The sequence below is a fragment of the Urocitellus parryii genome, chromosome 7 (genome assembly GCF_045843805.1).
Source record: "Urocitellus parryii isolate mUroPar1 chromosome 7, mUroPar1.hap1, whole genome shotgun sequence".
Taxonomy (NCBI): Eukaryota; Metazoa; Chordata; class Mammalia; order Rodentia; family Sciuridae; genus Urocitellus; species Urocitellus parryii.
The window spans coordinates 162,245,643-162,259,719 of NC_135537.1; the positions used below are offsets into that span (position 1 = coordinate 162,245,643).

Genomic DNA, 14,077 nt, shown 5'->3' on the forward strand with positions numbered 1-14,077 from the left:
TGGTAGTTGGCAGTACTTCATCCCAAAGAGGTTGTGGCAACAACTCCCTCGGGCAGCAGACATCATGGATTTTCCTGCCTCTGGGACCCAGCGGTCCCTTCGTTTCTGGTCTGCATCCCTTAGAGACAAAGAACTTCATTCTCTCCCATGCCAGTGTGGGACTGCTGGGGAGCGTACGAGGTAGAGGGTTTAGAATTCTACCCCATGAAAGACCCACAGCTTGCAAGAGGGGCCTGGATCCTGACTGGTCCAGGAGGGGCGCGGGGTCGCTCCGGCGTGGGCCAGGCGCGTTGCCAAGGTGCGCGGGGAAGGGCCACCCAGCGCCAGCCGGCTCCGCGGAGCGCTCGGTACGCTGCCACGAAGGGCGGGCGATCTGCCTCCCGAACCTCCTTCCTTCCTCTCAACTCATTTTCCCGGGGAGCCTCGGCATTGCCCAGCTACCCGAGGCAGCGCTCGCCCTTTTTTCTCCTCCTGACCCTCCCCCGGCCCGCCCCTCCCTCGACAGCCCACCTTCGCCCGCTCCTCCGCACGCTCCTGGGTCCTCGCCCCTCATCCCCGGCCTCCCCTCGCCGGGGGCACCCTCCCCACCCCCCTCGAGGCGGCGGCGGTCCCTTTCACAATAGCGCTGCCAGCCTCCCTCCTCTGGGCTCCCGGTTCGCTCCCGCCCGCTGCCCTCCACGCGCATGCGCCCTCCGGTCGGCGGCGGCTGCGGCTGCGGCGGCTACCAGCGGCTCCGTTTTTTTAAAGGGAAACGCTGAGGCGCCGGGGGTGACTGTGGGGGAGGGGGACTCGGAGCTGCGGAGACCCCCGGGGGAGGCAGCAGACCCCCTCCAGGAGTAGGAGGGCTTTGGGCGGACCCATCCCTCCCACCCCCTCCTGAGGAGGAGGGGGGGGAAAATGGAGGCTCGGGGCGGCTGAGGCGAGCTCCGGGGCGGGGGGCCGGGGCGGGGAAGGGGGGTGTGGGGTGGGGAGACGAGGCGGGCCCGGCCGGGCCAGGGGGGGCCGAAGCGAGCTCCGGGGATGAGCTCGGGGGCGGCTGGGTGCGAGCTCCTGCCTCTGAGGCGAAGGCGGCGGCGGCAGCAGAGGCGGCGGCGAGGCCCCTATGGGCCGGCGGCGGGCCTCAGCTGCGGCCTCCACTTCTCCGCACGCCGGCGGGATGGCGCCCTGGCCTCGGCGGAGCCGCGCTAGCAGGGGCCTGCTGCCGCGCTGCTGAGGCGAGCCCGCCAAACTCCCCTCCCCCTCCTCCGTCCTCGACCCCCCGCACCTCGCCCCTTCCCCACCCCCTCCTCCGTCTTGGTCCCCGGCGCTGCTCCGGACCACTATGACCATGAGATCCGCAGTGTTCAAGGCGGCCGCGGCCCCTGCCGGCGGCAACCCTGAGCAGCGACTGGACTACGAGCGGGCTGCGGCGCTGGGCGGGCCGGAGGACGAGCCCGGGGCGGCCGAAGCCCACTTCCTCCCCCGGCACCGTAAGCTCAAGGAGCCGGGACCCCCGCTGGCCTCCTCCCAGGGCGGGAGCCCCGCGCCTTCCCCGGCCGGCTGCGGCGGCAAGGGCCGGGGCTTGTTACTCCCGGCCGGGGCGGCCCCCGGGCAGCAGGAAGAGAGCTGGGGCGGTTCGGTGCCCTTGCCCTGTCCGCCCCCGGCCACCAAACAAGCCGGCACTGGGGGGGAGCCAGCCGCAGCCGGCGCTGGCTGCAGCCCCCGGCCCAAGTATCAGGCGGTGCTGCCCATTCAGACGGGCTCTCTCGTGGCGGCGGCCAAAGAGCCTACGCCCTGGGCTGGGGACAAGGGTGGGGCGGCTCCCCCAGCTGCCACCGCTTCGGACCCGGCGGGACCCCCACCACTACCTCTGCCCGGGCCGCCACCCCTCGCGCCCACCGCCACCGCCGGGACCCTGGCGGCCAGCGAGGGCAGATGGAAGAGTATGAGGAAGAGCCCTCTCGGGGGTGGCGGCGGCTCAGGAGCCTCCAGTCAGGCCGCCTGCCTCAAACAGATCCTTCTGCTGCAATTGGACCTCATCGAACAGCAGCAGCAGCAGCTGCAGGCCAAGGAAAAGGAGATCGAGGAGCTGAAGTCAGAGAGAGACACGGTACGGGAGGGGTTAACCTGCGTTCGGGACGAGGAGCAACTTATGCGCATGCTCAGGGGAAGGGGTGCTGTAGAAGGCTAAGGTCCCCTGGGTTAGGGGGTAGAGGAGGTTGGCCACCAGCAAGGGAGTATCTTAGGTGCCGGGTCCTTGGGAGCCAGGCTCACAGACACGTTGGGTCAGAGAGAAGGGTTAAAGGGCAACCTCCCAGGGGGAGGGGGAGGGAAGGATTTGGGTGTCAAAGGGTTAATTTAAAATGACAACCCCAAACTTATGGGAAAGGCATTTAGAGTGGGAAAACACCTGAATTGTGAGGGGTTAAAAATGAAAGGGTGGGGTGCAAATGTGATGTCTGTATGGAAGGGGTTAAATTAAAGAGCTATTGCGTTAGAAATTGTGGAGGAGAGGGACTTAGCAGCTGTTGCTCTAACCACTGCTGCAGCATCTTTAGACAGGAGGGTCAATGGCCTTTTAGCAAGCAGAGGGATAGAGGTGATTTACGTGGAATCTTATTTTAGCATTCTTAAATGATGTTATGAGAATCCCTGCCCTTGATTTCAGACAGTTTTTTTTTTATATTTATTTTTTTAGTTGTAGGTGGACACAATATCTTTATTTCATTTTTTTTTTAATGTGGTGCTGAGGATCAAACCCAGTGCCTCATGTGTGCTAGGTGAGTGTTCTACCACTGAGCCACAACCCCAGCCCCCCAGACAGTTTTTAATAGGAATCTGAGTTATAAAACATGACCCATTGACCAGATCCCTTGTATAAGCATGGTGTTTGAAGCTGGAAGATTTTAAGACATCAGGGGAAAGTAAGCTTGTTCGGTATATTAGGTAGACACCCCCTTTGTGCATAAAATTCCTGTTTTAGAATCTTAACGTAGTAGGAAGTCGTTTATTATTTCTTTGTGCTTCTAAGGAGTGGGACTCCATAGGCTTGTTTTTTTACTGCTGCAGTTAGTTAAGGACACCTAGGCAATAAACATACTCCTTCAGATATCAGGGGACCTGGGGTGATGGGGTATTACTGTGTTAACATACCTTTAGCTGTCTAAAAATAAACATGGTTTCTACAATTGTGTTCAGGCTGCAGCAGTTTTCTCTCTCCTCTCTCTCTGTGGCGTTGTGTGCGCCAAGGGCTGAGCAGGGGAGGAAAGGGCTATTCATTTTGTTTGCTTTTCAAATGAATCGCATCAGGCGGCTGTTTTATTGGAGAATGCATTCTGCAAGGTAGAATGAGAGCTGGGGCAGGTCTCATTAAAATATCTCATGGTGTTGATTTGTGGAAGTTACTCAACATGGAGGTGGCACTGCTCAGCTACTGTACTGCAGTCCAGGGGTGTGATGGTACTGTAATTACAACACATCATATCCTTACATGGGGAGGGGGTGGAAAGAGAAGGGCCAGTGAAGAAGAAATCAAGGAAATGTCACCCACAGACTGTGGTTAAGTAATGCTAAGGCTGTGAATCAAAACAGATATAAGGAGAAGAAATGAGAGTATGGCTGACAAGGGGTCTCTCTGCTGATTGTTGGGGTTTCTGCTCAGTTCCTGAGGTAATAGCCCCTTTGGAGGCTTTCCTAAGCCGGGAAAGCGGGGTGAGTTAAGGATAGTGTCAGTCTGAACTTGGCATTGGAGGTTTCTGTTGTGTATTGCAGTCTGAGCATTGTTTAAGCTTTTTTTCTCTTATTTTAGTTGTTTGGCCTCTGTTGAAATCTATGTAATGGATGTAATGAAGGCAGCATTAATATCATTGTTTAACCCAGACACAATTTTTGTAATAGGGTGTAAGTAGCACAATGAGCACCTTTCTTAAAACTGAGTTAAGGTGAAGTTTTTAATGACAATAGACTTCCATTTTCTGTGTATGTGATTTTTCCTTTTACTTAGAATTAAAGGATTTTAATAAATATTTAGATAAGTAGGTATAATCTGTTTTCTGTTACTTAAAATGCAAAGCAATATGTATATGTTGTGTTTGAATTATTGAATGGAGTGTTCATAATTTTAGAAGTATCCCCCCAGTGCACAAATACACCACTTACAAATAGCCCTGCCATCCCTAGTGTCACTGTGGGAGCTCTTAATTCCTTCTCAATGCACTATTTGGACATCACCATTGTGTACAGAGTTCTGGAGTGGAAGTAGAGAGAATAGGGTTTAGACATCTTGGGACCTCTTAAAAGAACATAGGGCTGAGGGTGTAGATTAGTGGTAGAGTACTCACCTAATGTGTGCAGGACCATGAATTCAGTCCCCAGCACCATAGGGGGAAAAGACAGAGATCATATATAAAGTAATTCTGGAAACTCTAAAACCCACTAGGAGCCACAAGGATAGCAGTACAAAGATTTACTGTGCCATTAAAAGTCCTGCTGTGGCCCCTCCCAGTGGAGAGGATCTTCTTTCAGACTTCCCCATACTTCTTCCCATCTAGATAAACCCCTAAAATTAAAAAGCATAACTTGTCTTCTTTACTGCGTTTCAGGAAAACTATCCGGATTAATGTCTGCCAATTAAAAATAAGTTGAATAGGACTGGGATGTAGCTTAGTAGTAGAGCACTTGCCTAGTATGCCCAAGGCCTGGATTCTATCCCCAGCATTGCCAAAAAAGACCTGGTTGAATCTATAGGGTCCAGAGAAAGGCAGAAGACTATGCTGATACCTAAATGGGCCAAAGTGCCTGTGTTTAATTTTTGTGTGTGTGCTAAATCTCCATTTTGCCACTCTCTTTTAGCTCCTTGCTCGGATTGAACGTATGGAAAGGCGGATGCAGCTGGTAAAGAAGGATAACGAGAAAGAAAGGCACAAGCTGTTTCAGGGCTATGAAACTGAAGAGAGAGAGGAAACAGAGCTATCTGAGAAAATTAAACTGGAGTGCCAGCCGGAGCTTTCGGAGACATCCCAGACTCTGCCTCCCAAGCCTTTCTCATGTGGGCGGAGTGGAAAGGGACACAAAAGGTGTGCCGATAACTTTTTTCTACTGTTTGGACCTGATGAGAACACTTGTTACCAGTGACTGAGAGTAGGGGATTGGGATTTATGAATTGGTTTTATAGGAGCCATAGCCTGAATTATGAAGTCTTCTATACTGAGATATTGTCTTGAAACTTTCTTGTGTAGGCTATAAAAGTCTGTTAGGAACACTTTGGTCACAGTAGTAATTACAGAATGCAGAGTACATCATAAAGAGAATGTGCAACAAATATGACAGCTGAGTTTCTTAAAGAAAACTGTAGTAGTTCAAGTTAAGAAGTATTAATACCTCTATTGTGTTAGGGGCTAGTAGACAAAATATAATGCATAGCAAGGTAGGTACAGTGGCTCATGCCTGTAATCCCAGTGGCTCAGGAGGCTGAGGCAGGAGGATGGCGAGTTCAAAGCCAGTCTCAGCAATAGCGAGGCACTAAGCAACTCAGTGAGACCCTGTCTCTAAAAAAAGCACAAAATAAGGCTGGAGATAGGGCTCAGTGATTGAGTGCCCCTGAGTTTAATCCTCGGCACCAAAAAAACAAAAAACAAAAACACACATAATTGTCTTTGGACTTAAAGAAATTAATCAGACTGTAAGGATAGGCAAAAAAATTTTGAAAACTCAGAATTCAAATTTGATAAAATATGCAGATTTACAAAACTGATACAAACTAATTTTTGTAAGATTCAGGAATATTAAAGATTATTCTTAGTTAGAATTCTGAAACTTCGTAAGGAGCAGATGGATCTTAAAAACGAAGTAAGGAATTTAGATTGGCAAAGAGAAAAAAAGAGATGGCGTTCTGGAGATGTGCAGGGAGAGAGAGAGAGAGGTAGGAGAAAGAGAGCCAGCAGACAGCAAAGAAAAAATACGAGATTGTAATCAACATGGTATATGATTGGGGAATAAAGTAATTATTTTATTTTTTGTACAGGGATTGAACCCAGGAGCACTTTACTACTGAATTACATCCCTAATTCTCTTTATTTATTTCTCATGTAGCTGTCCAGACTGGCCTCAGACTTGCCATCCTGCCTTAAAGGCCTCCTGAATTACTGGATTTATAGGCATGTGCCACCATATCCAGCTGGGGGTTAAAATATAGATTATATTAGTCTGTAGTTGGAAGTAATGAAATAGTTGGCACAGAGTAGTGGCACCAAACTTTGGTTATAGAACTTTGAATAAAATAAAAATGTTTTTTAATATAGTAAGCAATTCCAGGTGCAGTGATACTTGCCTGTAATCCCAGCAACTTGGGGGTTGAGACAGGAGGATCACAAACTAGCCTAAGCAACTTAGTAAGTCCCTGTCTCAAAATAAAAAAAGGAAAGGGTTGAGGATGTAGCTAAGTAGTAGAGTACCCCTGTGTTTAATTCCCTAGTTCCTAAGGGTGAAAATTAGCAGAAAGTAGGTACTGTTAGATTCTTAAGTATGGAAACTAACTTGTTCAACAAGCACTTATTAAGGGCCTATTCAACATACTGTTTAGGTATGAGGCCATTTCTGCTCATGACTTCCAAATAAGCACCAGATATTTAGGTACATGATGGTACTCATTCTGGGACAAGAGAAGAAACTCGTCTTGTTCCAAAATGTAAATTAGGTCAGATTTTATTCAAAAGTCAATAAATTTTATCACATTTTCTTCCCTATCTATTAGGAAAACCCCATTTGGAAGTACAGAAAGAAAGACTCCTGTTAAAAAGCTGGCTCCTGAATTTTCAAAAGTCAAAACAAAAACTCCTAAGCACTCTCCCATTAAAGAGGAACCCTGTGGTTCCCTATCTGAAACTGTTTGTAAACGTGAATTGAGGAGCCAAGAAACCCCAGAAAAGCCCCGGTCTTCAGTGGACACCCCACCAAGACTCTCCACTCCCCAAAAGGGATCCAGCGTCCACCCTAAGGAGAAAGCCTTCTCAAGTGAGATAGAAGATTTGCCGTACCTTTCTACCACAGAAATGTATTTGTGTCGTTGGCACCAGCCTCCCCCATCACCGTTACCATTACGGGAATCCTCTCCAAAGAAGGAGGAGACTGTAGCAAGTAAGGCATAGAGAACACTTGCTCTTATACCCTAGTGGTGGCGGTCAAGCTAACAAGTGTGAAAATGCCTTTGGCATTTTTTAAAAAGTGCAATCAATAAAGCAGAGTTCTGTCAAGAATGAGTAAGTTAACAGCCAGAGACAGACACTGTGCAGGCATTGCAAATAGATGGAATTACAGCAAAATGTGCTCAATGTATTTGCCTGCTTACAACACTGGGAGATGTGTTTGCCAGTAAGTTGCTCATCACAAGAGCACCAGACTTGGGGGTGTAATCTCCGGCAACTTGCATGCCCTCTGAAAGAAGGGTTTTCTGTGCTGTGAAATGCATAGAACTTATACTTTGCCATGCACGACTGTTCCTGCAATTGATATTGTGTGAAACCTGGGAGGGTGGTCTTTGGGTGTTCTCAGGGGCCAATGGTAATTTTTGGTTGGGGAGCCAGCTTGGGGTGGGGAATTTCACCTGGGCCTCCGCTCTAACTATATAAGCATTTATCTGTATCTCTATGTCCCGGTCTGGGGGGCAGGAGGAATCTGCCAAAGACCAACAGTCTTACTTTATCTTACTATACTTCACAAAGGTTCTAAAATGTGAAGAGTTTACTTGGATTGCAGTAGCCCATTGGTTGTTCATATATTTAAATAAAATGGTCTACAAACTATTTTTCAAACAATAAGGACTATCTTGGGATAACTGAGCTGCTTGGGGAGGGTGTGGGGTGTGGGACTTTGGTCTTCATTCCCCTTTTTTTGTTTTGTTTTGTTTTCTTTATGGCTTCCACACAGAGATGCTCCCCTATCTCCTACATCAACCAGTAACTGAAATGTGTCTTCAATCATGTGACATTAGTCTATGACAGTGGCTGTGGGTGCTCTGGGGTAATGGTGGGGAAAGCCTTCTTGGATAGAGCCTCAGCCCTGAGTTTCTACCACTGTGCCTTTCCCTAGCAGAGATGGGGATGGGAATCCATTCCAATAAGTTGAGAGCATTCTCCAGGCTTTGTTTGGCTGCTCTGGTGACAAAATTAAGTGGGGAAGGTAGATTAATTACCTAATATTCATTAGGTCTCACACTTGAGTACATGAGATAGAGTAGGATCCTGATCTAGATTCAGATTTTTTTTTTGTTGGTTCAGTCAGTTGAACAGGTTTATCCTTAATGCTAACCTTTTTGCTGCCATGGCAATGCTGTGTAACAACTTAAGAGAAACCATGAAGCAACTTCCCATCCGGAATTGGGAAATGGCTTGGTCCAGAGCTATTCTGTGTGGCTGGCTGTTTTTGAAAACTTTGTCTGCCCTAGTACAGCAATTTCCAAACACCTCTGAGATTGTGGGCATTAACAATATGAAGGAGTATGATTGGAGAGATCCCAGTTCCTTGAGGAGCCTGAGTTATGAGTAAATGTGTGAATCTTTACTCTTGATGCCCCTATCTCAAGAGGAAGTCTCAATGGCTTGTTCTAAGGAAGCTAAAGTCTTTGTACATGTTGTTGAGGCTGGACCAGCAAGGTAGTTTGTTTGGAGGGAGGAGGGAGCTGTTGAAGAAGACTACATATGTAAGTTTTGAGAACACTGATCTTTTATTTGAAAAATAGGGTCAACTTTTACTCACCTGCCATGTTCTGAGTTTAAGGTTTGATATCCTTGGCCATCAACTGTTGCAGGGAAACCACCCTAAATAATGAAGAAAAGAAGTCGTCTCAGTGTAAAAAAAAAAGTGGTGGGCTTATTTTCTTTTCTTTTGTCTGTTGTTCCCTCTTCCCCTCCCCCAGAGAGAAATTCTCAAAAGAGCAACTCAAAAAACAAAATGGCTTCCTAGTGAGAACTTCAGTGATGATCCTTTCCTCCATTTTGGGTATGGGCTTTTTTTCTTTTTACACTGAGATGATTCTTCTTTCCTGCATTATTTAGGGTGTCTGATGCCATCAAGTGTTGCAGGAGAAACTTCAGTCTTGGCTGGTGAGTAGAATAGGAATTGTGATGGCTGGGCCTGGGGTGGGGGTTGGTGGGATGGTGGATGGTTGGGAGCTGTATTCCCCATCATTTGGATGTGGGAGAGTGAGATTCCTTGGTGTTTGATTGATTCGCTACCATAGACTTCAAAATGACAACAAATTTCAGTTGTTTTTCAGGAACTGCAATAGCATCCATTATATGAATTGTCAGGTATTGGCTTAGGGTTTTTTGTGATCCTGAGTTTGGCAGACTGCAATGGCATTTTAGGTTCTTTTATACCATAGCGAGGACACTGAATATGGCTTCAGGTGAGGCCATAGAATGGATTCCTATCACTTGGTAACCTTGTCTTATCTGGGGAGAGACCTCTTGTCCTAGTGAATAGTTGGAGGGTTGTATGACTCTGGATTTAAGGGTGGTTCCACCCCTCCTCTCTTTCTTTTTCTTTTTCTTTTTTTTTTTCAGTTCCTTCTTGGAGGGACCATTCTGTAGAGCCTCTAAGGGACCCAAATCCTTCAGACCTTCTAGAGGTAAGTACCTAACAGTGATCAATGGGAGGGAGTAAGAAACTCAAGAGAATATAGGAAGATTTAGCTGGACATGGTAGCATGTACCTGTCATCACAGCTACTCTTGAAACTGAGGCAGGAGGATTGCTTGAATCCCAGAGTTTGAGGCTCGCATGGGCAACATAGGAAGACCCTGTCTTTTAAAAAAAAAAAAAAAGCTGGGCAGCACATAGCATGCCTGTAATCCCAGTGACTCAGAGGCTGAGGCTGGAGGATCACAAGTTCAAGGTTCACCACAGCAAGTTAACAAGACCCTATCTCAAAATAAAAAATAAAAAGAGGTAGAAATGTAGGTCAGTGGTAGAGTAGTACTGGGTTAAATTTGCAGGGGGCTCCCTCTACACACACACACACACACACACACACACACACACACACACACACAGGAAGTGTAACTTGAATATGTCATAGTACTATGGAATAGATTAAATAGAACGTTAAGTCCAGAAAGTCTAATTTCTTCGTTTTATACTTGAGAAAACTGAAATCCAGAGTAGTTAAGTAATTATTAAAAAATAAGTAGCTAGGGGCTGGGGTTGTAGCTCAGTGGGAGAATGCTTGCCTAGCATGTGTGAGGCTCTGGGTTCTATTCTCGGCACCACATAAGAATAAATAAAAATAAAGTTCTATCAAAACTATATAAGTAGCTAGGTAGTGTCCAAAACAAAGTTAGATTTCATGCTAAAGAGGAAAGTGAGCATGTTCAGTTTAGCAACAAACTTATATATTCTGACTAGGCATGGTGGACACCTGTAATCCTAGCAGTTTGGGAAGCTGAGGTAGGAGGATTGTGAATTCAAAGGAAGCTTCAAGGGCTGGGGATGTGGCTCAAGCGGTAGCGCGCTCGCCTGGCATTCGTGCGGCCCAGGTTTGATCCTCAGCACCACATACAAACAAAGATGTTGTGTTGTGTCCGCTGAAAACTAAAAAATAAATATTAAGATTCTCTCTCTCTCTCTCTCTCTTTAAAAAAAAAAAAAAAAAAAAAAAAAAAAAACAGGGCTGGAGATGTGGCTCAGCGGTAGCGCGCTCGCCTGGCATGCGTGCGGCCCGGGTTCGATCCTCAGCACCACATACCAACAAAGATGTTGTGTCTGCCGAGAACTAAAAAATAAATATTAAAAAAAAAAAAAATTCTCTCTCTCTCTCCTCTCTCCTCTCTCACTCTCTCTTTAAAAAAAAAAAAAAAACAAAAAAAAAAAAAACAAAGGAAGCTTCAATAAAAGCAAGGCACTAAGCAACTCACTGAGACCCTGTCTCTAAATAAAATACAAAATAAGGCTGGGGATGTGGCTCAGTGGTCTGAGTGTCCTTGAGTTCAATCCCTGATAACTAAAATAAATAAATAAATAATAAAAATTAAAATATATGTATATATTATACACACACACCTATATGTTAATTACAAGCTCATTTGACTCTTAAAATTTTAGTGTTTTAAACTTAGACTCTTATAAAGAATGGTGGAGGGAGAGTTTATGGCAATATCAGGGGTGATTCAGTTTGACTTAACTTTTACCTTGGAAAATTATGGGAATGATCTTGAAGTTCAGAGATTCTGAAAAGGTGAAGGTAAGGAGAGGAGTACATGTTTAATTTATCTGTTACCAAGAGGTTCACATGATATCCCTAGAACTCAGACTCAGGTAAAAAATTTTACATTCCTGGAAGCTGGATGTTACTTAGTATATAAGGGTGACATGGTGATAAATAGTTTATCACTGTTGTTTCTTACACAGAATCTGGATGACAGTGTGTTTTCTAAGCGGCATGCAAAACTGGAGCTGGATGAAAAGAGAAGGAAAAGGTAAGGCCAGAAACATGCATTCTGTGAACAGTTCCACTCTAGGACACTGACCTTCCACTTCCATGCTGTGGAGAGTCCTGGAGCTCTTAACACTATTACATTACTAGCTTCCCAGATGGTTGAGTATTTTAGTTGGAAGTGGTAGGTGTAGGGTAAACAAGTTTGGCTTCTTTTTCTTCATTTATGCCCTTATTCTGTTCTGCTTTGTGTGGAACACCAACACGTGGTCTAGACTCCTAAACCTAAACAGCTCTTCCCTAAACAGGCAGTCAGTTCTCTTTACCTCACCCAAAGGAGTCAGCAAGGATCTTCCTAGCATCTGGATTGTGTGAGTTGCTTTTTTAGAGGAAATTTTGGGTAAGTAGTAATATTGGGTTTGTTTGTTTCTTTTGTTTGTCTGGTTTTCTACAGATGGGATATTCAGAGGATCAGGGAACAAAGAATTTTACAGCGACTGCAGCTCAGAATGTATAAAAAGAAAGGAATTCAGGAATCTGAGCCTGAGGTTACCTCATTTTTCCCTGAACCAGATGATGGTAAGTAAGTTCTGCCTATTTAAAAAAGTAGGTTTTTCAAAGGAGAAAAAAAAGGGTGCAAGGCTCCACACTGTCATGTTCTGTACTATATTTTGGAGCTGAGTATAGTTGCTAGACACTTGGCATCTTTGTCACTAATGAGGTCCCATTTGACTTTTTTCCATAGTTGAAAGTTTGATGATTACCCCCTTCTTGCCTGTTGTAGCATTTGGACGACCATTACCAAAATTAACTCCACAGTAAGTATGAAGATCTTTTCTCCCTCCCCTCTTAGGTGGCCTGTATCTCCTTTTCAGATGCATGGAAGCCTAGATAGAAGGTAGAACAGGTGGCTTAGGGATAGCCATGATTCTTTGATAGAAATAAGGCTACTTGGACAAATAGCTTTTGCAGGGATAAAATTCTCAAGCCAGGAATAGGAAGATTGCTTTTTGAGTTAGAAATAGATTATTCTGTCTTTGTGTGTGTGTGTGTGTTTGAGATGCTGGGGATTGAACCCAGGGCCTTGTGCATGTGAGGCAAGCACTCTACCAACTGAGCTATATCCCCAGCCCTATTCTGTCACTTTAATGGTATACTGACTGTTGCTGTGGCTTTGAGGCAAGAAAGACACTCCAGACTTGGGACTCAGAATTCAGGTTTAAAAGTCTTGAGAGACATGATTTTTTTGGAATTAATATGGTGAATTCCTTTCTGGTCTTGCAAACTGTTCCTTATCCCTTTTTTGCCAGGAATTTTGAGCTGCCCTGGTTGGATGAGCGTAGCCGATGCAGGTTGGAGATCCAGAAGAAGCAAACGCCTCACCGGACGTGTAGGAAATAGCTGTGCGGACAAGAACCCTCTGTCTTCAGATAGTTGTAGCATGCCATTCCCAGAGAGTGGCAGAGACCTGTATATGTGACCTATGTCCTCATGTATGTTATCATCATTCTTTGATAATACCTTCCATACTCCCTCAATTTTAGTTTTGTTTTCATCACTCTGATTTCCTAAAAACTCTCTTTCATTGGGCTAATTGTCAGTTATGGAGGGTGATTGGGATTTTCTTTCCCTTTTTGGGGAAATGAGTTCTCAAGCTAAACCTATAGGATGGGTCTGCTTCTACACATTTGCCTATGTTAAAGGGGTACAAGGGCTCTCTTCATTAGACATGTGTAAGATGAAGCAATCCCTGCCTTTAGGAGCTGTCTGCCTGGCACTCTTCTTGCCCTCGCATACTCTCTGTATAGCTTGGGTACAGTGGTTTTTACCCTAAAATAAAACAAAAAACCTCACCATGAGCATTAGGACCAGATGAGGAATAACAAGTGAAGTGATGAAGCAAGTCATCTTCACAGAGTAGGAAAAAGAATGGAGATTTGGTAGATGAATATCTGGAAAAGATAGTTGTTCTCTTAAAACTATTCTGTGATATAGCCATGTGGGAAGGGATATGTGACTGTGATTATTTTCTTAATTAATGGGTAACTAAAGTTCTTCCCCCACCCCTCAAAAAATAAAATCTTTGGAAAAGTGAATGGGAATGTTAGTTTCAGACAAGTTGCGGTGCTAAAAAGAAGCATTTGTCATTTGGGGATGGCATGCCAGAACCTGTATAGATGTCCTTGTGTCACATCACTTCTCAAGTATTCCTTAGTTGGGCTTTATACTTTTAGCTGAGCTCTTGGTGGTGGGGTAGAGATTTAGGGAGGGTGGGGGGAGGGGGTGGAAATGTGTGCTTCCTTTGGCTGGCAAATGTCTAAATCTTGAAACAGATGTACCTAATGAGCTTCTCCATTCACTTTGTAAAAATACATTTGTATGTGTACCATCTTGGTCCCTTCCCCTGCCTCCGTTTTGTTAGAAAAATTTCAGGACAGCACTCCCAGGCCACTTTGGTCTCAGTGTACGATCCCTGTTAACTATCTGGAAGAAAAATAGAGACAAGACTTCTGGTCTTAAATATATAGGAATTGCCTTTCCTTAGTCTTCAGGACTATTGTGTGAAAACAAGTAGGGGTCTAATCTCCTAGAAGGTAGGGGCTTTTATCCATGAAGAGAATATGTCCCCAGATTATTAGCACTTTTAGAGGAGAAGCCAAGGTATGTAGGG

General features: G+C 45.7%; 1 protein-coding gene and 1 non-coding gene across 3 annotated transcripts; one reads left to right on the forward strand and one right to left on the reverse strand.

Moving 5' to 3' along the window:
- The first annotated feature begins 973 nt into the window (after positions 1–973).
- On the forward strand, positions 974–13,663 carry Msl1 (MSL complex subunit 1). 2 transcript variants are annotated; one of them, XM_026386770.2, is made up of 9 exons: positions 974–2,089; positions 4,831–5,054; positions 6,731–7,113; positions 9,030–9,077; positions 9,540–9,604; positions 11,382–11,449; positions 11,861–11,985; positions 12,152–12,224; positions 12,717–13,663. In XM_026386770.2, the coding sequence occupies exons 1-9, from the start codon at positions 1,322–1,324 to the stop codon at positions 12,805–12,807; spliced, it is 1,845 nt and encodes a 614-aa protein (XP_026242555.1). In that variant the 5' UTR covers positions 974–1,321; the 3' UTR covers positions 12,808–13,663. The 2 variants fall into 2 exon arrangements, with proteins under 2 accessions (XP_026242555.1, XP_026242556.1); XM_026386771.2 differs by lacking the exon at positions 9,030–9,077.
- Trnav-cac (transfer RNA valine (anticodon CAC)) lies at positions 12,462–12,535 on the reverse strand. The gene has a single exon. It is a non-coding gene; the product is annotated as a tRNA-Val (tRNA).
- Positions 13,664–14,077: the final 414 nt, after the last annotated feature.

Excerpts from the sequence above, each read along its gene's own strand:
- Msl1 (XM_026386770.2), top strand. The coding sequence starts at position 1,322 with ATGACCATGAGATCCGCAGTGTTCAAGGCGGCCGCGGCCCCTGCCGGC. Across the intron at positions 9,078-9,539 it reads AGAAACTTCAGTCTTGGCTG|TTCCTTCTTGGAGGGACCAT; the intron begins GTGAGTAGAATA and ends TTTTTTTTTCAG. Across the intron at positions 11,986-12,151 it reads TTTCCCTGAACCAGATGATG|TTGAAAGTTTGATGATTACC; the intron begins GTAAGTAAGTTC and ends TTTTTTCCATAG.